The sequence below is a fragment of the Physella acuta genome, unplaced genomic scaffold, assembly GCF_028476545.2.
Source record: "Physella acuta isolate Inbredline_101_S28 unplaced genomic scaffold, ASM2847654v3 ptg000247l, whole genome shotgun sequence".
In the NCBI taxonomy this organism is placed as follows: domain Eukaryota; kingdom Metazoa; phylum Mollusca; class Gastropoda; family Physidae; genus Physella; species Physella acuta.
In genome coordinates this window covers 492,098-518,554 of record NW_026731766.1, presented here as the reverse complement: position 1 = coordinate 518,554, position 26,457 = coordinate 492,098, and the positions used below count along the sequence as shown (strand labels likewise).

The window sequence follows — 26,457 nt, the reverse complement described above, 5'->3', positions numbered from 1 at the left end:
ACCTAACTACACAGACACCGGAATGTCTGTCGTTTGTCTAGGCTCGAGTTCGAATAGCCCAGAATACTATCAGCAAACAGCTATTGTTTGAATATCTTAGAACCATAGACGGTGGAGCACACGACTAGTAACCCACCAGTCTCGAGTTCGGATTCCGGGCTCAAGTCCGTAGGTCGTCTATGAGTTAATCCAGTTCTGGTGGGTACGTGACTCACGTTAGGTAAAGAAATGGCGGCGGGACATAGTGCTGACCATGCAATCCTTTCAAGTGCCGAGATCACAAAAACAGGTGAATTCTACTTCATCTGCCTCATGGACCACCAGGTTTGAAAGGTTAACTTAAGTTTGTATAGATCAGTATAGTGCCAGCTAACGTCAAGGAATATTAACACACGTCTTTTTCGTTTGTGTGAGGCATCACTGGCTTCATATAGAAGTGTGTCTGTGTGTGTGTGTGAGTGTGTTTGGACTCTGTGCACTTCAATAAAACAAAAATAATCAGGTACTTAACATCTTGCATTGTCGCACTTCTCTTCTGCTGTTTGCTACAAAATAAAATAATTAAGTTTTTTTTAAATTTTGCTTTTCCGTAAAACACGCGTTATTAAAATAATTTAACACACATAGTTGCTTACAGGCTTAAACCCAACCGTGTCAAAAGCCAACTTCTACATTTAATATGCACGTACAGTTTGGTCAACATTATCAAAACGAAACAAAGACTTCTACAAAAATTAATCGTGAAGAATGCTAGGCTTATCTTTGGTATAAAAGTTCTTTGAAAGCCCTAACATCTTCAAGTTCTGTTGACTCCTCCATACCCCGCCCCCACACCCCTAATCATCACAAATCACGGAGTTCCAATATATCACTTTAAAATGTTTCATCTCAATAACAAGCGCATAAACAACGTCAAATTTTGTCACCAAACAGAAATGTGTTGAAAGTCGCCGTTTGTAGTTTGGATTGTCAAAAGAAACCAAAGTCCTTTAAAGGCACGTAAGTCTACACGATGGTAAAACAAGGATAGACCGTTGTTTGCGGTGTTCAATAACAGGTACATGATTTTATAGTCCACATCGATTTAGGTAATAGCGTAGTGATTTGTTTTTCATTGAAGGCATGTAGTCTAACAGGCTGATTAGATACATAACAGCTTATTGTTTTCTTACAGCACTGATTGTATAGCCTACAGTACACAATAAGAAAATGGCGGAGTAATATGTTTTTTCCTTATTTGCAAGTAATCGAACAAGCTATTTGAATATAGAGATAAGCACAACCATTCTTTTTGGGACAACCACCACAGGTTTTAGTGACCGCATCACTAAATATATCGCGGACTGATATGTTGTTCAGCTAAAGCTATAAATAGAAACGTCAGAGCTACCTGGATCTAATTTAAATAACACAGTAACAGAATTTTTTTAGTTTAAAATTTTGAACGCATTTTGATTGGTCTTCGTAGGCGTTAATCCTGCTGACGTCACCGCCTAGCGTAAACATATCGGTGAACTTGTCGTGTGTGATGGTGGCTTCAAATACAGCACCACCTGGGGAGGTGCTAAGTGTCGTCTGGTATATCACAGGCGCCTCGGTTTTATCCCCGTACACCACCGTCCTGTTTATGACATCATGGAAGCTGTCGGTGAATCTCAGAACCCGATCGTTGGATTCCATCTTGACGATGTCTTTAATTTTGTCCAGTTCCAGAACGGCGCAGACGTGAGAGGCTGGCAGCAGCATCGTGTTGATTTTTTCCACAACCGCCTGGCCGATCTTCCGCGCCAGCCTGCTCTCGGCGTTGAGAGTTTTCTGCACCAGACACATGCACCAGTGCGGCAGGATGCTGGCAGAGTCGCACGTCCTCTCTTTAGGCAACTCCCTCAGCAGGCTTATTCCCCTGTCTTTCACGTCAGCTTTGCGGTTTTGGCCATCGAAAAATAAAATGTCTTTCAGCGTTTCGTATATATCGAATGGCGTTGTTAATCGAAATGCGTTCGTTTTTAAATTTTTAACAAGATGTGGGTAATTTTTATGAAAGCTGTCGGGGAATACTAAATACATGAACGGCAATCGTTCTTCGACTTTGCCCATGTATGAGCTTCTCATATCCCCGAAACGGTAGCCGTGATCGCTGTAGAATATGAGGACCGTGTTGTTTAAATGGCCCTCTTCTTTAAATTTTTTCAGAAACTGCACATAAGCGTAGTCAGCCGACCCGGCTAAATTGAGGCTGTCGTGCGTCAGCCTCGTTATGAAAGTAAATCCAAAATGAGGCTTGTCTTTGAAAACCCTCGAGAAGTCGGTGACGTAGTCCAGCACCATGGTGGTCTCGAGTCTGTCCACGATGCAGTGGTGGTTGTTGTTCCACAGACTCCGCTGTCTTTCCATGGCGAGGGAGAGCGGGCGGTTGTAGTAGTCCGCTGGCGGCTCGTGGAAACCTTCTTTATCGTAAACAAAGATGGCGATCTTCGGCGCGTCCTCTGCGTACAGCGTACGATACCCCGCGTTGGAGAAGTTCTTCCAGAAGAAAGGGTACTCGTCAAACGGATGGTGAACCATCGTTTCGTTCCAGCCAATCTCGTGGGCGAACTTCCCCATCATCATCGGAACGATGTTGACAAACGTATTGTCGGCTACTTTGTTGTACCCAGCCATTTCAAACGCTCGGAGTTCTTGATGCAAGAACGCCCGCGTTTGAGGCATCTGGCGGATGAAGTTCAGCCTCGACACGGAGTCAACGCCAATCATGTGAACATTGTAAACCTCTTTCGGTGCGTGGGTCTTCTTGTGTTTCTCGAACTTGTAACTGCATCTCCTCTCGACTGACTCCTTCGGTGCGACCGTCGCGTGAAAGTTGGTCGATATTTTCCCGTCGCTCTGGCTAAAGCAGTAAAGTCTGAAGAATTCATCCTGAGGAGGTACGAGGATGTCATGGTCGAATTCTTTACTGGCGTCGCCATACACGAAGAGGAAATCTGAGTTTTGGATACGGAGGATGGGCTGGTAGATGCAGTACTTGAAGTCGCCTTGAAGGTCCTGTTCAATTCTGGTTCGGTTTAACATCAGCGCTGATCCGTGCGTGTAGGTGATGGATTTCTTGCCGGGGCAGATCATCTCTCCGTGCCGGCTGAGCCGGTTCATGATGGACGGGCTGAAGGGGTCAATGTCCGGGATCTTGCAGTACGGGGTGTCCAGCAAGAACCCGCGCTGGGGCGTCAGCAGGTACGTGGCGTTGCTGGAGCGGTCAGGGTAGCCCAGGGAGGGGACGTAATCGTGCTGGTAGACGAGGAAAGGTTTGGTCCAGCTGATCAGGAGGAGAAACACGCCTGACGTCATGAAGAGGAGGATCAGTAGAATCCTGGAGACTTTTCTGGGTTTCATTGTTGCGCTTAGGTCAGCCGTTACAGTGTCGTTCTAATATGCCAGGTAATAATGACAGGAAATATGATGGTAGTTCCAATTTGCCAGGTAATCTAGTAGTCGCCAATGACAGGAAATACGTTGGTAGTTCTAATATCCAAGGTAATCGGTTTGAAGTTCCTTTATGCTATGAAATGGGTTGTTTGTTCCATCGTGTCAGACAATCTGTTGATAAAATCAACAAAAATTAGATGTAATTCTTATATAAAATGGTTATTTTAACAGCTCTCTTAAAAGTACAATATACACGAATGATTATAGTTAAGAAAAAAAGCCTATTTATTTGCCGATAAAAGAAAACGTATTTTATATTGACATTACTTATAAACACTGGGTGTGAATACGCACTTAGCTAAGGGGGAATAGAAAACACCGCATTCACTAGCGGTCGCCTTTACAATGTTTTTATAAGAGGCACTGGGATCAAAGAAGGGGAAGGGGCGGGGACGGGGTTACTTTATCCTGTGTATTTTCCGGTACCAGAAATAATCTTGTGTATGCATATAGCCCACATGTTGTAGGCAGTTATAGGTGCCTCGGCGATATCGCTGTAGCATACATGCACCGTCTTAAAACAAAAATTGTGCAGAATTGCATGTTTGTTTCAGCTATCGTGGTCAAGATTTCCACATCTAAGATGAAATATTATTAACGACAGAGTAGGGCAGTGCTATGGTTGCTATGGTACAGAGAGGCTGAATCAGATAGCACCCGGGGGTGGGGGAAGAGGAATGACCCAAACCAGAGTACATACACAGTTGTTTTAAAACAAACAAATATAACAGAGGAGTAAATTATCGGAGACTTGTGTCTTAATGCAGACACATCTACAGCATGCCCGGGTGTAGGAGTAAAGCGACCAGCTATTTTAACACCAACTTATGTAATGTTATTATGTTGAAATTATGTGTATATATTTTATATTCAAATCAAACTCAGCATTAACTTACAAATACCGATTTATACTGTACATGTATTTTATTTTCTAACGGCAAACCTAACACCACCTAACATATGTCTACTCATTTTGTGTATTTTATGTTCTAACCACTACCTCAACACCAAATAACATATGCCTACACATACTGTAGCTATTTTCTGTTCTTAGCTCTAACTCAACACCAACTAACATATGCCTACACATACTGTAGGTATTTTATGTTCTAACCACTACCTCAACACCAAATAACATATGCCTACACATACTGTAACTATTTTATGCACTTAGCTCTAACTCAACACCAACTAACATATGTCCAGAGCAGAGTTTCTTCGAGGCATTTCTCCGGGGGGGGGGGGGGGGGGGGGGGAAGAAACACTGCATTTGACTACACATACTGTAATTTTGTTATGCTCTAACCACTAACTCAACACTAACTAACATATGCCTTTACATACTGTAACTAATGTATGTTCTTAGCTCTAACTCAACACCAACTAACATATGCCTACACATACTGTAACTAATGTATGTTCTTAGCTTTAACTCAACACCAACTAACATATGCCTATACATACTGTAACCAATGTATGTTCTTAGCTCCCATTCAACAAAGGTTAGTCGAGGCCAGTCTACGAGCATCTGTGGCCGACGGATCCCATCTTGACGTATGATGGCGGTGTTTATATGTCATTTCCCATCTGTGAATACACTTAACGGGGAAGTTAGCGGTTATTTACGGTGTTCGCAGCGTTTTTCGGGAAGCGGGAATTTACACCTCGGTAAAAACAGTTGGTTCATCTACATGATGTATAGTTGTGTACCGGTTGGGGGCAGTGGCGGAACTAGAAATCAAAGGCTCCCCCGCAAAGAAAAATCTAGGGCCCCCTATATATATATATATATATATATATATATATATATATATATATATATATATATATATATATATATATATATATATATATATATATATATATATATATATATATATATATATATATATATATATATATATATATATATATATATATATATATATATGATCTATATCCTAACTCAGGGGTCGGCAACCTGCGGCTCGCGAGCCGCATGCGGCTCTTTTGATGTCAAGATGCGGCTCTTCAGCTCCATGCACAAATATTTATAATTTTTTTTATTTCCGAAAATTAAAAATATTGTTCTACAACATTCGGTGATAAATGATATAATAATAAATATAAACAATAAACACTCGCTATTAAATTAGAATATTTATTTACTCCCTATTTCAATGTACTTTCTATTATATATATATATATATATATATATATATATATATATATATATATATATATATATATATATATATATATATTATCCTAATAAAATATCATAATTAATATTGAAATATAAAATGTGTGTGGCTCTTTAAAACTGGGAAATTTTGTAAATTGCAACTTTTGGCTCTTCCGTCTCAAAAGGTTGCCGACCCCTGTCCTAACTGAGTAATTTAGTCTACTTCAGGGGTCTCCAAACTTTTCAGTCCGAGGGCCGCATTAACTATCAAATTTCAGTTCGGGGGCCAGTTTTTTGCAGGCTTGTCTTTGATTTTTCTGGGCAAAGTTCCTCAGCCATCACCGACAAACGATTTTTCCTTGGACAAAAAGATCTCCGCGGGCCGGATGAGGGTACTTCGCGGGCCGGCCCGCGGGCCGTAGTTTGGAGACCCCTGGTCTACTTCGTTGCAATATATAACCATTCTGAGAGAACAAAACAGAAAAAAATTTAGTCCAAACTCACTCTGATTGGGGAGCAGTGTATTCAACACGCTGGTCAAAAATATATAAAGACGTTAGCTTGATTCGTGAATGGTTTCTCGCGTTATGTTTATTTTTTTCCTTTTTGGCTTTTATAATATCAATTTTGAAAACATTGATTTTTATAGCTATACTATTGAATAGTACGTCTTATTTAAGTAACAATTCAGAGAATCAATTGCTTTTTAATATACATAGTACAAAACTATTTAAATGAGCTTCGTGGGCATCCCTATTTTAAAGAAGGGCAGTAAGTCATGGAAGTAGTGTGAATGTTTACCTACCTTTCAAACTATAGCTCTTGTAGATTTTAAAATATTTTTCTACGCAACAATCTCTGCTATAGTAGACCTGTTTTTTTTTTTTTACAAAACCACTTTCAAGATGCATGAAAACACAATTTTTGAAAAAAAAATGCATTGTTTTTTGGTCGGAACTGGGCCCCTAAACGTCCTGGGCCCCCCCCCCCCCCCCGCATTGCGGGGTCTGGCGGTATGGTAGTTCCGCCCCTGGTTGGGGGTCATTACGCGTACGAGAGGCGGATAGTGTAAGCAAGTTGAAATATTTATCGAAACTATAATCTTGTAGAAATTGATTAAAAGTGTGTGTTTTGTATAGAATTTGAGTTTTGATTATTTTGAAAAAAATCTATATAGGTCCTATATAAAAACATTTTATTAGAAAAAAAATATAATGAAAATACAAGACAAAGTTATATAGGTGTTATTTGTATCCAAGGACGACCCAGTTTCAAAAAGATTATTTTTCCATGGTGAGGAATTGGATTGTGTGCCAATTCTGAAACGTGAACGTGTGGATAGTTACTTAATTTGTCTGGATTGTGTGTGATGTCTCTTATCAAAACAACACTGTCTAGTTAGAAATTTGAAAGTTTAGTTCTAAACATTCTGGCCCTTATGTTGAACAACTTGATAACAACTTCAATCAAATATCTGATCAATATCTGATCAAATGTCTGATTAAATATATGATCGAATATGATCAAATACATGATCAAATATCTCATCAAATAATTCACCAAATACCTCAACAATTATCTTCCAAAATATCTCACCATATTTATTATATCTCGCCCAAAATCTTATAAAATCTTATTAAATAAATTAACAAATACCTCGCCATTTGCCTCGCCAAATATCTTACCACTTATCTCAGTAATAATCTCACCAATTACCTCATTAAATAATTATAGTAATTATCAAATGCCTCAAAATTATCTTACTAAATATCTAAATTTACTAAATATCTCACCATATTTACTTCATCCCACATACTATCTTATCCAATATCTTATTAAATACATCATCAAATATCGACCTACGTTTCTCACCATTTATCTCACCACATATTTCACCAATTATCTCACCCAAGTGTTTCAAGAAGTCTCACCAATGTTCTCTTTAAACTTGCTCTTCATTCTTCAATTTTACCTGCCTATAAACATTTACTCGTTTCATCAAATTTAACTCTACGGCTACCCGAATATAAATCACTCTCTACAGCTACCCAAATATAAACTCTCCCTCTACAACTACGGGAATATAAACTCTCCCTCTACAACTACGGGAATATAAACTCTCCCTCTACAACTACGGGAATATAAACTCTCCCTCTACAGCTACGGGAATATAAACTCCCAACACAGCTACGGGAATATAAACTCTTCCACTACAGCTACCCGAATATAAATCACCCACCACAGCTACCCGAATATAAATCACGCTCCAAACTACAGCTGCATGCTGGCATCTCAAAACGTCCGAGTTCTATTAATAACCCCCCCCCCCTCCCCACCACCAACACCCTACGGCAAGTCGGATGCATAGTTAGGGCATGTACGCACGGAGCCCTCGCCAATATGGCGGCCATCTGTTTGTCTCGCGCTCAGGCTCCAGCGGGCGCCGCATCAAAAGGTCGCGCATGTCATTACAGGTAGTGTTGTCTGCGGTACACGGGCGCCTTCCGTAACCGGTTCTCATCCGCTTGTTACTCTCACCTCATCATCATTTCAATACTCACACCTGCGTGCCTGCCTCGTACCTGCGGCGTCAGTTGTACACAATACACGGTGATAGTTTATTTAGCAAAACATTTACGAAGAGCCTACTTAAGTAAAATCACATACTAAATGTAAATTAGGTTAAGAAAATATAATGGTTATTGGGGAAAAAAATTGAATTAAAGAAAAGGAAACTCCCGTGCTAATGAGTAATGCCTGGTTATTAGAAAGATATGCTCAATATTCCTGTCGTCTCACGAGGAAGGCGTTACCAGAGTTAACCCCCCCCACTGGGGCAGCACGCATTCTTGCGTCAAGAATAGTTTGCGCAACGCGCAACACTGAAGCGAGTAAATTGGATGTGTCTGGCCCACTTACAGCAAACACCCCCCGTACCTTAACGCCAAATTCTGGGGAACAGAATGAAAATCTGCTTTTCGAATTACCGAGTCTTCATCTTCTATTTTTGTGTTGTTGTTTATATTTTGGCGCCATCTCTTCACTCGACGCGGTGTCTATTAATTTTTTTAAGACTTTCGTTTTTTTTTGTTGACTTCCTGCACAAGAGCAATAACTCGCGCACGTAAAGATTTAAGTCATAGATCTGTATAGTGAGATTTTCCTTTATTTAGCCCAGCAGTGTTGAGTATCACTATTGACGCTAGTCGTCCCTACCTATTGTTATATTAATGTGATTGATTTTCCTCTGGTTATAAAAATGTGACTGATATTCCGGGTTAAAAATATCTGTAAGGATAGTAGCGGAGTGCGTTAAGTGGGGTGGAAGATAAGCCTGGTGAGAACCGAAGGACAGAAGCGACCGATACACGGTAATCAAACCCATATCCAACCAGTTAGTCTGAGTTTTTTGTAGGCCTGTCTGGCCTATGGGAGACACCTCCTAAGCCGATGATGTCCGTAAAGAAATAAAGTAATTAACTGACTTTGGCCGGGTCCGAAAGGGTATCAAGGCTAGAAAATTTTAATTTCGAAGTTTTTTTTTCCTTTAATTAAACAGAGCCTAATTTTTGCTGGTAAAATGTATTCACTGCAAACTGTTAAATATGAAGTTCATTTCATATTTTTGCGTCCAAAGCAATGGCGTAGGCAGGAGGGGGGGGGGGGGGTTAGGGGGGTCATAACCCCCCCCCCCCATAGACCCCTTGGTATATATATATAAAGTATGAGGGAGGTGCAAATCGAAAGTTTGAGGGGGGGGTGCAAATCGAAAGTTTGAGGGGGGGTGCAAATCGAAAGTTTGAGGGGGGTGGGTGCAAATCGAAAGTTTGTCCCTGGGTAAAAATTGGAACCCCCCCCCCCCCCTTGAGACGATCCTGGCTACGCCACTGGTCCAAAGAATGTTTAAACTACAACCCACCGCTGACTTAAGAAACGGATAAAATGCATGAATTTCTGCCTATTACATAACCTCCTTCACCCCCAATTAAAATTTACTACAAAAGTGGGACTGAATATCTTAAGACGTAACTCCAAACGCTAACAAAGTGGGGCCAATTTAACAAAATCCAACTAATAGCTGGCTAGTGAGACCCTCACAAAAGTCGCTAAATAGTGAGACCAATTTAACCAAACCCGTTCGCTAGTGAGACCCTCACAAAAGTAACTACAAAGTGAGACAGCGCCTCACTTGGTGAAGCCATCTGTTCCAGTCTCTCAACCATCTACCACTTATGAACTTTGCACTCTCTCACCAACTCTTTCATTACTCTCCAATCCTCGAGTTACTTCAGTACAGGCCAGATCAAATTCTATCAACGCGACCAAAACAAGGAGAAAAGAAAGCGGAAACTCACGCTTGTAGACAATAGCACCAAGATAAAACAGTGGAGTAGCCGGACCAGATGTGCTAGTCACGTGATGAGGGTACCACTTAAATCCGCGATAGCTAAAAGATTGTCGAGTTGTAAAGATTCGTCTGTTTTCCCGCGTGACCCTAACGTACCTACACGAAGCTGTAGTAACGTATGTAGGCGTTAGTTTGTTGCGGTCGTGTCTAACTAATTGAAGATGGCGTGTTCACACTTGAGGGGCGTCAGAGCTTCATCGTGTGGTTTAAAAATGTTTGAATCAGGAGAAATTGGAACTGATTGGGATAAGAAACATAAGTTTCGTTCCAGAATAGTTTAGGTAAAATATAGCCACAGGCATTTAAATTACATTTACAAAAATCATACTTTTTAACGTGACTGCAATAAGCGAGAGAAACTCAGTAAAAATAATTTTTTTAAAACTTGTCAAGTAAAGGACTTCTTAAAATATATATTAAAAAATGAATTTTAAAAAATTAAAAGTGATGCTGTGAGCGATGCTAAAGTTGTCAATGATAACTTAGACTTCTTGTTTTGGTTTATGGTAATGGCGCTGTATGATTGAACTTCATAAGTCCCGCATTCCGAACCCCGGCAAATGAGGCTCTATAGTTGGTGGACAGAAACCTATGCAGGAGAGAAAACTCCAAATTCAAACAAGTGCTGCCTTGTAGTGTGTTCTTGAGTGGACAAAGGCTATGGACGCAAATTTAGAGAGAAAAAAAGTAGGGGTGGGGTGGGGGGCAAAACATGTTGACACGTAATACTTAATCGAGTTGGAGGATATCTCCTTCAATGCTGAAATTATCAATTTCGTTATTTGTAAACGTGACGCTAATGAATTCATGACAGCTTACGAATTTAGAAGTTCCGTATCAAATGGCATTAGACAATCTACGATCAAACTACAATCACACGCAATCTTCAATATAAATACAGCACACACTTTTAAGTGACAAACTAATATACATGATTGTTGCGACTCAGTTTTAGATTCGTTTCAAGAGACTGCGGATTTAACTTAGCCAACAAAAAGAATGGAAGTAGAGTCTACGAGTTCAAAATTCGCATTTTACATCAAACTTGAGAGTATACGAACATGAGGGTATATATATATATACGAACTCTTTATAAAACTAATCGGGAAAACCCTGTACATAAATAGCGACACTTCAACGCCTCATTATCGCAAGTGTGCCTAAAGTTGAAAACTTTGTTGAAAGAATATTTTTACCAGCGTATGAAATTGCATCTAGAAAAATCTTAAAATGTGACTGTTTCGTTTGAACACAAAGACATTTGATATTCTTAAATTTTTAGATCAGCCTATTTTAAATTAATTGTTCTTTCTAGATTTAAAAAAAATGCTTTTTATTCTAATTCCTCTTATTTCTTTTGAGTTGCTAAACGCGAAACTATGCAACTGTTGATTTTTTTTAATGAAGCTCTGGAATGACTTGAGATTTGTACAGTCACAGAAGGTCATTGATAGAAAGTCACCTCCAGAACCTACATGTAAGGTCATTATCTGATATCTTCATAATTGTTTAAGAAACTATCAGAGATTCTCGTAGGTCATTACATTATATCATTCCCGAGGTCAACGAAATACTCCCAGAGGGCCACAAACAAAATATTTAGCTCTTGCTGGCAATTTCAGAATAGAGAATTAATTTGTTATTTTCGCATTTAGCACTTTAAATTATTTAAAACATTTTTAAGTCAAAGTGAAAAACGCTTTCTAAAACAAGGAATTTTCTGTTAAATAAAACTATTTTAATTAGCCCACTAAGGGAAAATGTTTTCCCAAGTGGCAAACTTGTTTTTCAGTACCCAGTGTAGCCAGAAAAAAAAGTATTTTACCCATATAGATAAACGTGTAGTGTAAGGCTAAGCGTGTAGGACGAACGGTGTGTATTTTGGTCTTGAGCATCGCTTATCTGGCCATCATCGAAAACTTGCGATATGAAGAAGACGGCATACGAGACCCACCCCACCGGGGAGAGGAGTGGGGGGGGGGGGGGGGAGAAGAGAGATAGAGAAAAAAATTCACAGTGACCCACCCGTAGACACAGGGGGATAACTCCCAACAGAAGCAAATTCTTTCATTTTGCAACTTGAAACGTAATTAGTATAAACGTAGTGTTCGGCTAAACGTTTTTTCTTTCACTAATAAAATCTGTGTTCAGTTGTGTTGAAAACCAAGTGCAGTTGTTAGCAGAGGCTGTTCAAGAAGAACTGAAGTTTAATTTCTGTGCTAGATCTTTGTGTTTTTGGTGCTAACTTCTAAACAATGTGTATGTTGAGCGCAAATCATTAGAAAAATATTTTGGGTAGTGAGATATGTTATAAATTATTTCTGCTAAAAATACTTACTGGGGGGGGGGGGGGATGGGGGGGGGGCTAATATTTAAGTTTTGATTATGTAAAGCACAAAAAAAATGTTAGACTAAATTATCTAAGCTAACTTATTGATATTACTTTTAATAATCTATTAATAGACACGTTGCCGACCCAGCGACAAGATAAGGAAATATTTAATTTTAAAAATAAATACCATAATAACACAGTTTAAATTATTTAAACAAAGTATTAAACAAAGTATTATTTTTTATGAAATAGATATGTATTTCCATGACAGTTCTATTCTGTTGAGCTTTTTCTTCTTAGTTTTGAGTAAAACGTGAAGTAAACTTGTAAACTTGAATCGATAAACAGTAGAGTAAAGTTGTAAACTTGAATAAAAATACAGAAAAGTAAAGTTGTAAACTTGAATAGATATACTTTAATCTACAGGAAAGTAAAGTTGTAAACTTGAATAAATCTAAGCAAAATAAAGTTGTAAACTTGAATCGATATACAGGAAAGTAAAGTTGTAAATTTGAACCGATATACAGGAAAGTAAAGTTGTAAACTTGAATAAACCTACAGGAAAGTAAAGTTGTAAACTTGAATTAATCTACAGGAAAGTAAAGTTGTAAATTTGAATCGATATACAGGAAAGTAAAGTTGTAAACTTGAATAGAAATACAGGAAAGTAAAGTTGTAAATTTGAATCGATATACAGGAAAGTAAAGTTGTAAATTTGAATCGATATACAGGAAAGTAAAGTTGTAAATTTGAATCGATATACAGGAAAGTAAAGTTGTAAACTTGAATAAACCTACAGGAAAGTAAAGTTGTAAACTTGAATAAACCTACAGGAAAGTAAAGTTGTAAACTTGAATAAACCTACAGGAAAGTAAAGTTGAATTAACGAGCAGATGTAGAATATAAGTTTAGCATCACAAAATAAATAAATTTAATAGAGGATTTGGCTGGATGACTCAAAATCCCTTGGTGATTAACAATTTTACTTTAAAATGGTGAAAAGTACAAACTAAAATGTAAATGTTTATTCGAGTTTTAAAGAAAAGGAAATTAAAATTTAGAGTTGCAAATATAGGACTATCACTTCGTGAAGTTTGTAATCCAAGAAATTCTACCTGAAACTTTCCACAAAAACAAACATTATGCCATCGATGCTTATGTTAAAGAAAAAAATATGTGACCTCACGCCTTTGGTGGCTGCCCCGCCCCCATCAGGTATTTGAAAACACAAGTGGCACTAATAAATCTAAAGCACTCACACGTTTTAAGATAATTATCTTAATGAAGAAAATTAATCACCGCCTCGTTAGAAATAACTCGTAGACAAACCCACCCACGTTATGGAGAAATAATTACCTCTAACGAATCAATTTTGTTTTATAGGGTTAGGATTAATTAAACGACGGTTTGAAAAAAAAAAAACCTGTAGGTAATTAATTCGGACAGAGCACCGTAAAGCATGCGGGCCAACACAAAGACGGATGAGTACTCACCTGGGCGTGTTCGCCCCGCGCGTGAACTTCATCAAGCACTCTCGTATTGACAAGAGAACGGCTGCCATTAACAGACAGATTCAATTTTCAACAAATGGAACATGCTCCATCAGCGCAGACGTGAAGAGCCTGTCAAAACTCGAGCTGGGGGCTCGGGGAGGATAATAGCAGCGAGGGTGATGGAACTTCGTGTATTCATGTCCTCTTCTAATTTTGCGGGATTTTTTTAACGCTTTTTTTTTTTAAAAAATTGTTTATTTTTTTCTTACATTTTGACTTAATGCCGACGGTAGTTAATTAATGAAAAATAAAGAAAATGTAATTATTATTATTAATTATGAAAGTTAAATAAAGTAAACTGTTATTTTTAATTGATTATTAAAAATGGTTACCTCAAGATTGATAACCGCAAGAGTAGAGGGGAACATAAACCAGACGCCCCGCTCGCCGTTTCACAGTTTACCCAGTCCCTCACTGTTGGCCCAGCAGACGTAGAGCCAGCTCACAGCCAGAAGCTTGGAGGGGGCTTCCGGGGCACTATTGTCGGTGCCGGAGTGAGTTCTCTACGGCCAGGTGTTATCGTGTTCCTGGTCTATGCAGGGAGTGATTAAGTTTGGTGAGAAAGAGAAGGGAGGGGAGTGGAGGGTGGAGGGAGGAATGTCTTGGAGAAAAAGATTTTCGTATGTAGCGGCCGTGTTTATTTGTAATTCATGGTTTCAAGAAAACTTTGGGGGAGAGAGAAAACAGGGGATGAAAAGGGGACGTAACTGTTACAAAAAAGGGGGGTTAACTGTTTATAGGTTAGCACAACACAAGAGATTAAGGTTTAAACAGCTTAAAAAACTAACAATAACAAAAGGGCACGCTTTTGCCCTAAAAATAAGTGACTTAAATTAAAAATATTTTGAAAAATATATAATTTTACATAGTTTGCTTAGTTTATTATATTCATGATTCAATAGACCCGTGTTTTGAACCTTGTTATTTTCAGATGTATCTAAATATATAATAATAGTGTTATACAATTACGTATTATTAAATGTGAAAAAAGTTGCTTACTGTGATCACTTGGTTTATTGCAAATAAACGCTTAAAAAAAAAAAACTTCATCGTTTTTGTTAAAACAGCTTATGAGCCACCCTTTGAGAGGTACGGAGAGGTCTAGCGGTAGAGAGCTAGACTTCCAACCTGTAAGTTTCGAGTCCAACCGACCCTGATGGGTACCTAACGCACGTTAGGGAAAACAAATTACAACATTTATACAGTATCAAAATTTACATACCAGTGATAGGTTGATGATGGTTTACGTATTGGCAAAAAAAAAATTATCGTTTTTGTTTTATTTTTTATTAAAGAGACTAAAACTTGAAATAAATAAAAAGGAAACATTTATCCCCCTTTTAAAACACCCCCTGCGTAACTTGCCCCCCCCCCCCCCCCCAAAAAAAAAATATTGCTAAATTTATTTACGGATGTGGAAAAAAAAGAACAATGTAAAATATATTCTACATTTAGATTTCATTTCTATTGAGTTATGACAAATACAGTCCACACTGTAGTATCTGGACAGTCCACACTGTAGTATCTGGACAGTCCACACTGTAGTATCTGGACAGTCCACACTGTAGTATCTGGACAGTCCACACTGTAGTATCTGGACAGTCCACACTGTAGTATCTGGACAGTCCACACTGTAGTATCTGGACAGTCCACACTGTAGTATCTGGACAGTCCACACTGTAGTATCTGGACAGTCCACACTGTAGTATCTGGACAGTCCACACTGTAGTATCTGGACAGTCCACACTGTAGTATCTGGACAGTCCACACTGTAGTATCTGGACAGTCCACACTGTAGTATCTGGACAGTCCACACTGTAGTATCTGGACAGTCCACACTGTAGTATCTGGACAGTCCACACTGTAGTATCTGGACAGTCCACACTGTAGTATCTGGACAGTCCACACTGTAGTATCTGGACAGTCCACACTGTAGTATCTAGACAGTCCACACTGTAGTATCTGGACAGTCCACACTGTAGTATCTGGACAGTCCACACTGTAGTATCTGGACAGTCCACACTGTAGTATCTGAACAATCTGTAGTGGTAGATCATGTACAGTCTACTGTGGTAGTACACATGTATGGTCTAGTGTGGTAGGACATGGACAATCAATTGTGGTAGGACATGGACAATCAATTGTGGTAGGACATGGACAATCAATTGTGGTAGGACATGGACAATCAATTGTGGTAGGACATGAACAATCAATTGTGGTAGGACATGGACAATCAATTGTGGTAGGACATGGACAATCAATTGTGGTAGGACATGAACAATCAATTGTGGTAGGACATGGACAATCAACTGTGGTAGGACATGGACAATCAATTGTGGTAGGACATGGACAATCAATTGTGGTAGGACATGGACAATCAATTGTGGTAGAACAGGGGCAATTGGTACGTGTGTGTTCATGCGAAAATCCAACAACAATATCGTTTTTTTTTATTTTGATATTTACTTTACATTCAGAAAACTTAAATCCGTTGCCTCGAAACATTTCACAGTCCAACTTTTTTACACCTGCTGTTAAACATTTCTGTTTCACATAGACATATCCATTGTGTTTAACGTTTTGAATCCCACGAATACTAAAAAATGTATGTATTAAAATAACAATAAACTTAAGTCTACTTCAATTTATTTTTAATCATAGACATAGTGACTAGTACCGATGACTTGTGTTTATATATTAATGCGTAGAATATATGTAATATATATATATATATATATATATAATACAGTGGCGTAGCGAGGTCGGGTGTCACCCGGTGCGGCACTTAATGGTGTGTCCCCCCCCAGAGGCGTAGCGACCCTTCCCGGGGACAAACTTTCAATTTTCGATTTGCACCATCCCCCCCCCCCCCCCCTCAAACTTTCGATTTGCACCTCTTAAAACACAATTTAACACTCGAATTAATCACTTAATTAAGTGGAATTATCATTTTTCTCTATATATTTTGCTATTTTTTGCCTTGGTGTCACCCCCCTAGATGGTGTCACCCGATGAGGTCCGCATCCCCCCCCCCCTCGCTACGCCTCTGATAAAATATATCTCAGCCGTTGTGTCAGACAGAGGCACCAGATGTACGTTTACGCCATTCGCATCTAAAAATTCTCTCCTTCACAAGCGTCAGCCAACCTTAGCAAAAGTACATTAACAGATTAACTAAATAAATAAACAACACAAGTAACGACATTTTAGGGTATCTAATATATGGAATACATAGTACACAACATAGTATACCTGGGTGTGTGTGGGAAAGAAGGGGGGGGAAATGATGTCCTACTGGGCGGTGATAATTTACAAGGGGTAATCGACAGGGGGTCATGCTTCATAGGGAAACTCCGGGAAGTGGCAATTGGTGTACGGTAATGTCCCAAACCCATTAAGACATTACCGTACCCCAAATACCATATATATATATATATATACATATATATATATATATATATATATATATATGTATATATATATATATATATATATATATATATATATTTATTTATTTATTTATTTATTTATTTATTTATTTATTTATTTATTTATAAGCATGTGTGTGTCAGAAAATAGCCATTTATCACCTGATAACAACACAACTGGCGTCTAAAATTAGCCACTGGTTCCCCTGTAGCTGTGTCCCACATTTACGCCCTCCCTTGTGGTATTTTATTCTTGACGCTATCGTCGTAAACACATGCATGCTCGTTTGTGACTGCCAGGAAATAAATTTGCTATCAGACAAAACTTTGGGACTTTGATTTGACAGAAATTGTTGACAAAATGAGAATAGGGTGAAAAGCCTTTGAGTTGGTGGGTTGTTTTTTTCTTACATGTAACGCCGTGAAAAATATGACTGATATTCACGCGATAGCTAATTAACTTTTGGTAGACGGAAATTAATTTTAAAGATTTTTTTAAAAAGTAGATATGTGCATGTATTTAACTTCGTGGTGAATTCCGTTGTTTAAAAATTCATTAAGTTTTTCCTAATAAGCAAAGTATAAGTTTCAGAAAACAGAGTCTTATACTACAACATGTCTTTCTCAGGATACAATGACACATAACACCCCCCCCCCATCCACGTCATCATGGTATACACATTGGCGTTAATTCCATTTGGCCGGATCATAAGTTTTAAACTTGCGGTCTATGAGAGGAATTTTTAAAGGCTTTTACTTAACTTAGGCAGTAAATGTTTGCCTGTGACTCCGCAAATATTGGAATATTAATTTAACCCTCTTCCCGTCGTCCTATTGAACTAAAAAACTTGTAAACTTTACTTTCCGGTCCCACCCTGACAAGCATGTAACCACTGTAATAAACAGAAATGTTATAATTTGATTTTAAATATTTGGACATTTTAGATGATTTTCATTGTTTTAAATAATTGTAAATCAGAAACGACCAAGAAAATAAAGTAAATATTGAAAATACAGGAAAATATTGGAAAATAAATATAAGAAATACTGAACCATAAATAGAAATATAGGAAAATGGAAGAAATAGAATAATAAAAGAAAAGTCAGGAATGTATGGCTTAGTACTTAATGCTTTCTGTACATTTTACTGCAGACCGTGGATATGAGCCAGAAAAGTTAAAAACTATTAAGTTATATTAAGAAAATAAGATTGACTTAATCTAATTAAATTAAGCGCTATAGTATTTCATGGAACAAATTATTACCTTCAGTGTGGTACAACCCTGTAATAGAACCCTGTGGTAGAACCCTGTGGTACAACCCTGTAATAGAACCCTGTGGTAGAACACTGTGGTAGAACCCTGTGGTAGAACCGTGTGATAGAACCCTGTGGTAGAACCCTGTGGTAGAACCCTGTGGTAGAACCCTGTGGTAGAACCCTGTGGTAGAACCCTGTGGTAGAACCCTGTGGTAGAACCCTGTGGTAGAACCCTGTAATATAACACAGTGATACAACCCTGTGGAGAAGGCAGCAGCAAAGGAAGCCAAATAATTCAGGGCGTGGCGGCACTGCTATAGTTTTACACTGGGAGCAAGTTGACTGGACTAAGTGGATTGGACCTGACTGGACCTGACTAGACCTGACTGGACCAAGTGGACTGGACCTGACTGGACCTGACTGGACCAAGTGGACTGGACCTGACTTGACCTGACTGGACCTGACTGGACCTGACTGGACCTGACTGGACCTGACTGGACCTGACTGGACCTGACTGGACCTGACTGGACCAAGCTGACTGGCACTTGTGATAAAACATCTAGGATAGACATAGAAGACACACACATACACACAAGGTGTTTCAACCCCCCCCCCTACCCATCCACAGCTAACAACAAACATTGCTTTGAAACACTTTAATATCCTTTGTCTGAAGCCAGATATAAAGGAGGTTGAGAGCTAAAGGGCATAGAGCACACGTGACACATTATCCTACCTCCGATACGTGCATATAAAAAAATCTTATCTCACACCGCCTTTATTCAAATTACAATCTAAGTATCTAATGCACGCCTCATCCTTCTTTACAGCAACGATAAAGCTGCTTTATAAACTCATCAAAAAGTTCATTTCATGATTCATCAACCCCTGCATTAGACATCAAACATCCCCCCCCCCCCCCCCATACAACAAACCTTCCGGCATCTCAACAAAAACATTGTCAGTATTGCCTCAACAAACAAACAAAAAATGTGTTCTATTTTAACTGCACTATAAACAATCACTGGGATCCTTCAAGCTGGCTTCGACGCTATCGACAGCCTGCGTCTAAGCTTCGTGGCTATACGGCTTATTAAAGTTAGCAACGCATCACTAGCAGATCTTCGCGGAAAGAAAAAAAAAGGTTCACGTGTTTATGCAGTGCGTTACCTCCCCTTAGCGAAGATACAATAAACGAGAGTAAACAGGTAATTATTTTAAACTGCTGGCTGTGTCAATTACTTAGGCGTTATAAATTGGCATAAAGTAAAAATCCTCACGTCTAAGTTTTTTTTTATTTAACGCATTTTTTACACTTTAACGAGTAAATTAAGAGTAGCTTTTCCTGAGTATCTAACTCTTGTTAAAAGAACGGCTGCACACAGGAATTTTATAATATAAAATGGATAGAGAAGGGGTCCGCAATTGTTTACGGTTAATAAGGTTATGTTAAACCTGATTGGACCAGTAAATTGATCTACTGTGACTATTGTGTTGCTGGGATTCTCTATTCTTTATTCGTTATCTGATATTGAGATTAGCTATCTGACATTAAGACCAGCTATCTGACGTTAAGACCATCTATCTTACATTGAGACCATCTATCTTACAATGAGACCATCTATCTGACATTGAGACCATCTATCTTACATTGAGACCAGCTATCTGACATTGAGACCAGCTATCTGACATTGAGACCAGCTATCTGACATTAAGACCAGCTATCTGACATTAAGACCAACTATCTGACATTAAGACCAGCTATCTGACGTTAAGACCATCTATCTTACATTGAGACCATCTATCTTACAATGAGACCATCTATCTGACATTGAGACCATCTATCTTACATTGAGACCAGCTATCTGACATTGAGACCAGCTATCTGACATTAAGACCAGCTATCTGACATTAAGACCAACTATCTGACATTAAGACCAGCTATCTGACATTAAGACCAGCTCTCTGACATTAAGACCAGCTCTCTGACATTAAGACCACATTGAGACCGGCTATCTGACATTGAGACCAGCTATATGACATTGAGACTTCTAAATCCTGTGTCTTTATTTAAAATTACCTCATATTTGTATTCACAGATGCGTATATGCCTATAGGGCTTGTAAGTCTACGGTCTCGAAATCTACTAGCTGTATAGTACGAGAATGAGAAGTTGTGACCTACTTACAAGCCCTATAGATAGAGAGTCGAAAAAAGATTTCTATGACAACAATAATTCTGTCAAAGTAGATATAACTTGCTTCACTGTATATTGACACAATTTCTTTTTATTTAGTTAACACATTGTGATGAAGAGGGGCGGAGAGATTTACAATTTCCTCATTTTCATAATACTTCTTAACGATACTAAAAGAAAATCTATTACACTTCCGCTGTCTCATTTTCAACAATTTGCGTTGCGTGTTATTTTGATCTGAAGCGCTCAGCGCATTTTAAAACAAGAAACGCTGGACTCCACGTTATGACTGCAGGCGGTACCAACCAGCATCCGCCTTGCAAACACACGTCTATATTGAAATCCCCATAAAGAAACGCCTTATACAAATAAAACTTTACAGACCGCAGGTGATGAGCTTTTAAGAGTACCCATAAAAATGTTCACGATTTTATTTTCAAGTTTAACTACTCCACACCCGACACATAAGAATATATTTTTTAACTTCAAAGTAACAAATGTTCCTGGCATCCTTGCGCCCCCTCCACTGCCATTAAATTTTCGCGTGTTTATTTTTACTCACATGCCCGTATGTTATACACAATCTCGGCGGTCTATCTTACCTGTATCTGTGCCCCCAATCTCTACCCCAGGCTACGCAACCTAATTAAGTTCATGATACAACTTTTTTGTGAGACGTCAGCACAGGTGAGCGGAGAATCCTGTTAGGCTAAATTAAAATTAAGTGCTTTTATCTTTTCTCCGAGGGCCGCTCTAATTTCGGTGATTATGTGTTGAAAAGGGCCCATTACTCCCTCTGTGAGTGGCTGGTCGGTGTGCGTGTAAGGGGAGGTAATGATTTGTAGAGAATATAAAGAAATAAATATTTAATAAACTTACTACATTGAAGATGTATTGCTGCTAGCATATAATTAATTGGTGTCAATTAAAAAATAATTATAATGTCACTTTTAAATGGCCACTAAAAATTCGCAAATCAAGCTTGAAAACAATAAACTGCAGTAAACAAGATTTGCCGACCGGACAATTTAGACGTGTCTAGTTGAAACTTTAGGAAATAAACAATAGTTTAACGCATTGGTTAACTCATTGTTTTGCTCTATCATTAATAATATAAAAAAACTCTAGGAAGTAACTGTTTTAAAATTGTGATGGTATCGCTGCCGCTACACTAAACTTGCCATAGTTGAGTCCCAATCTTAATTACAACAACGATACCAGCAAATCCTAAATACAGGAATCGAGCACCCAAAATGTAAAAAAAAAACCCCCCAAAAAAAAACAACTTATTTTAAGATACTACTACTGTAATATTTTACTAACGTCCGCGAATTTGGTCCTCCCATAAGTCTAGCTGTAAGATACCCCTGATGTAATAATTCATTAACGTCCACAAAATTGATGTTACCAAAATAGAAAGAGCTGAACTCACCTGGTGCCCGTTGTGTCGCATGACTCACCCCACTGTATGTGTCTACTGTAAACTGACCGTCACACACACATACCCCGAGCATGAGGCACGTAGCGTTTCATTTTTTTTTTACCTAGTTGGTCTACCTCCTATCTAGATGAGCCCTCGCAGTCTCTGTTGTTGTGTTAAATCACAGCTCACCATACAACACAGCTTTTGTTTATCTTTATGTGTTTTAAAATGTCATTGTTAGATATGGTAAAGACTATGAGAGGTGCGGTCAAGTGGTAAAGTGCTGTAAGAAAGGAACAAAGTCTTAAGCCCTAAGCTCTAAGAAATGAACAAAGTCTTAAGCTCCAAGCTCCAAGAAAGGAACAAAGTCTTAAGCTCCAACCTCTAAGAAAGGAACAAAGTCTTAAGCCCCAAGCTCTAAGAAAGGAACAAAGTCTTAAGCTCCAAGCTCTAAGAAAGGAACAAAGTCTTAAGCCCTAAGCTCTAATAAAGGAACAAAGTCTTAAGCCCTAAGTTCTAAGAAAGGAACAAAGTCTTAAGCCCCAAGATTTACGATAAACCGGTGCTCAGGATAAAGCCTTTGGACATCAAGTCCACCCTATTCATATGGGTGGAGCTCACTGCTCGTGGTTTTAAGGTCATGGTCAGATCAAAGACAGGAGAATCGGTGTAGTATTGAGAGGGGGGGTTTGGGTCCCTACTTGCTTTATCAATTCTGTCCTTTTTTATGGTATCCAAGTTATAATTTGTATCTGTCTCAACATAAGGTAACCTTAGTAAAAAAAAATAAAGTTATTCTTTCAGAACTAATGATCCATAGGGTAAAAAAGTAGAGCTCGTGTGTTTCTTGAGTCCGGTACCCATCAGAGTTTGGTGGAATCAGGGATGGCCTGTAATCTCGATTCCGCGCCAAGATCCGAACTCTAGACCTTGGGGCTAGCCGTCGAGCTCACGACAACCCGGTCACGTCGTCTCAAGAGAAATCAAGTTTTTCTTTCGCCCTAGTCCCTTTGACAGCGATACATCAGAAATGTACTTTCCATCTTGCGAGAGCACAGCGACATTGAAGTTGGCGTGTAGCAAACAAATTCAATGAACAAATCTCAGTGACTTAGAATACTAAACGCGGCCATAATTCAATGAACAAATCTCAGTGACTTAGAATACTAAACGTGACCATAATTCAATGAACAAATCTCAGTGACTTAGAATACTAAACGTGACCATAATTCAATGAACAAATCTCCGTGACTTAGAATACTAAACGTGACCATAATTCAATGAACAAATCTCCGTGACTTAGAATACTAAACGTGGCCACAATTTGTGTTGAGTTAATCAGTTCAATCAGACATCATTGTGCCAACAAGTCTCAGCCTACTTGAGTCAAAAAGTGCCATATTTTATGTTGTCTTTGTTTTCGAAAGAGAAAGTAGCTCAAGTATAGGCTTAGAGCACGGGCTCCCAATCTATGGGTCGCCAGTCTAAAATGTTTGGGAACCTGTGATTTAGAGAATCTAGAAATATGACATTGAACTTCCTCTAAATTGATTATTATTTTTAGTTTAATTTCACTAGAGCTTTGTATTTTAACTGTTAGCTGCGCGTCGCAATCATTGAACAACTAAGCAACAGCACCATATAAAATATTTTGTAAAAGTCACAATATTATAAACTAACCTTAACAAACTGAGTAAAGAAAACGTTAGTAACTGAAACATGCCTTTGAAATGTAAAAGGTGTAGGCCTATAGGCCTAAAAAATAAAGTCAAGATAGATAAGTGTAAAATTTCGAGCCAAGCTTCAAGTATACGCCCCTTTCTATAGCCGCTAAGATAGCTAAACCTTACGGCAAAACTTTCAAACGTAATTAAAAAAGCGCTTTGACGTTGTCGCGATTAAGATATAAAGACTTCAATTTAAAAGCTAGTCTGTTTTTATATGAAAGTAAAATGTTTTTGTGACCGTATATTTCACGTAGCTACTAAAATATATATTTGAAAATCACTTCCATGCACTCAATAAACCAGTCTATTAAAATCCAATAAGAAATTAGGATTAACAGATAGCTCTTGGCTTGATTTATAGTGGCCAATCTGGCAAGTCTTCCCGCCCCGATCAGCGCGCCGTCTCCGTGGATTAACGGCCCCCAAATTTACGACCTCTGTCGTGACGAGTATGTAGCATGTATCTGGCATGGCTCCAAATTTGGTGAAAATTAAAAGACGGTAGAACTGAGGGTGTATGGGGGGGGGGGGGGGCATGTGGGAGAAGAAATGTGCTAAGAATAAAGGGATTCTTGAAATTGTGTTCTTTTCTCACTTAGTAGAAACGAACAAAAAATTGAGTGACTTAGTGATAAATAAAACGTATGGGATTTAAATCAGTGTTTCTTCCAGACTTTTTTCTCCGGGGGTGCACTTGAAATTTTCGGGGGGGGGGGGGGGGGGGGGGGCGGACAACAATTTCCGGGGGGGGGGGGCGAACACACTGTCAAAAGTATATATTTTCTATATAAATTCCATTTCGTTCGGGGGCGGGGGGATGGGGGGGGGGGGGGGGGTAGACTGGAAGAAACCTTGATTTAAATAGACCCACCCTACTGTGGAACAGATCCATTTTGGCATATTATAAACTATTCGGTGTCAATATTTTTCAATAAAATTAGTTGGTGTAATTGTTAAGTATTAGATTGTAGGTTCTAAGTTGGGTTGCGGCTAGGTTCCTGTACTTTTATGTTAGTATTTAGGCATAGACTTAGATTAATGTATAGGTTTAGATTCGGTAAGAGTTAGAACTAGGGAAATGTGACTTAAGCAACATCTTAATAGTAAGCCTGTCACAAAAGGAACATTATTTTCAGATTTTGGACATCATAATGTTATACCAGTAAATGCTAAACAGTGGCGTAGCTAGGATTTTTTTGCCGCTATGCAAAAAGTGTTAGTGGGCCCCTCAGAGGCGTAGCGACCCTTCCCGGCGACCGGGGACAAACTTTCGATTTGCACCCCCCCCCCCCCCCACTCAGACTTTCGATTTGCACCCCCCTCAAACTTTCGATTTGCACCCCCCCCCCCCCTCAGACTTTCGATTTGCACCCCCCCCCCCCCCCCACAAACTTTCGAAAAAGGGCCCCTATTTGCCTTGGGCCCCTATGCCTTGCTTACGCTAGCTTTACGGTAGCTACGCCACTGATGCTAAATACGCGATTTTAAAAATGTTAACCAGTCTTCCCCAACTAACGAGTTTGGTTACTATTTATTTAAGCCTCGTCTCCATCTGCCAATCTGGCAAGCTGTACACGAGTGACGAGTATTATTTTAACCCATTTTTCCCCAATCGCCGAGCCCCAGAATATCTACCATTCATAAACTCTGAACTCCATTATTTTCTCTAGCTGCTTGTCAGAAACCACACTCGCCCCGGGTTTCCACATTCGCCCCCCCCCCTGGTCCTCTTGGACGCGTGCACCAACAAATAAACCTGACCCCTGAAGAGTTCAACCTGGAATAGTGCTCGCCTAGCTACCGGTTCTCCGCGATAAGTTACCTGATAATTCAGATTAAAAACTCTCAGGATCCAACCTATTGAGCCCAGGTGGGGGAGAGCTCAGCGATGCGGCTGGAAGAAGTTTCCGACCCCCTCCCCCGCCCTCCTTAAGCGATGCGGCTGGAAGAAATTTCCGACCCCCCCCCCTTCTCAAGCGATGCGGCTGGAAGAAATTTCCGACCCCCCCCCCCCCTTCCCAAGCGATGCGGCTGGAAAGTTTCCGATCCCACCCCACCTCAAGCGGTGCGGCTGGAAAAAGTTTCCGAACCCCCTCCTCAAGCGGTGCGACTAGAAGAAGTTTAAGACCCCCCCCCCCCCTCAAGCGATGCGGCTGGAAGAAATTTCCGAACCCCCTCCTCAAGCGATGCAGCTGGAAGAAGTTTCCGATCCCTCCCCCATCCCTCAAGCGGTGCGACTGGAAAAAGTTTCCGAACCCCCTCCTCAAGCGGTGCGACTGGAAAAAGTTTCCGAACCCTCTCCTCAAGCGATGCTTCTAGAAGAAGTTTAAGACCCCCCCCCCTTCCTCAAGCGATGCGGCTGGAACAATTTTCCGAACCCCTCCCCCCCTCATTATTTTTTAAAATGATTTGTCTTAGTGATTTGTGCACAGATTTGACTGTTTATAATTACACTGTTTGAACGTGTTAGAACGTCGTAACTGTTCT

At 39.4% G+C, this 26,457-nt stretch overlaps 1 protein-coding gene across 1 annotated transcript; it reads right to left on the bottom strand.

Moving 5' to 3' along the window:
* Positions 1-1,203: 1,203 nt before the first annotated feature.
* On the bottom strand, positions 1,204-14,009 carry LOC131938533 (uncharacterized). The gene is made up of 3 exons (XM_059296593.1): positions 13,878-14,009; positions 3,475-3,591; positions 1,204-3,432 (listed from the first exon to the last, which is right to left on the bottom strand). The coding sequence occupies exon 3, from the start codon at positions 3,385-3,387 to the stop codon at positions 1,402-1,404; it is 1,986 nt and encodes a 661-aa protein (XP_059152576.1). The 5' UTR covers positions 3,388-3,432; positions 3,475-3,591; positions 13,878-14,009; the 3' UTR covers positions 1,204-1,401.
* Positions 14,010-26,457: the final 12,448 nt, after the last annotated feature.

Excerpts from the sequence above, each read along its gene's own strand:
- LOC131938533 (XM_059296593.1), bottom strand. The coding sequence starts at position 3,387 with ATGAAACCCAGAAAAGTCTCCAGGATTCTACTGATCCTCCTCTTCATG.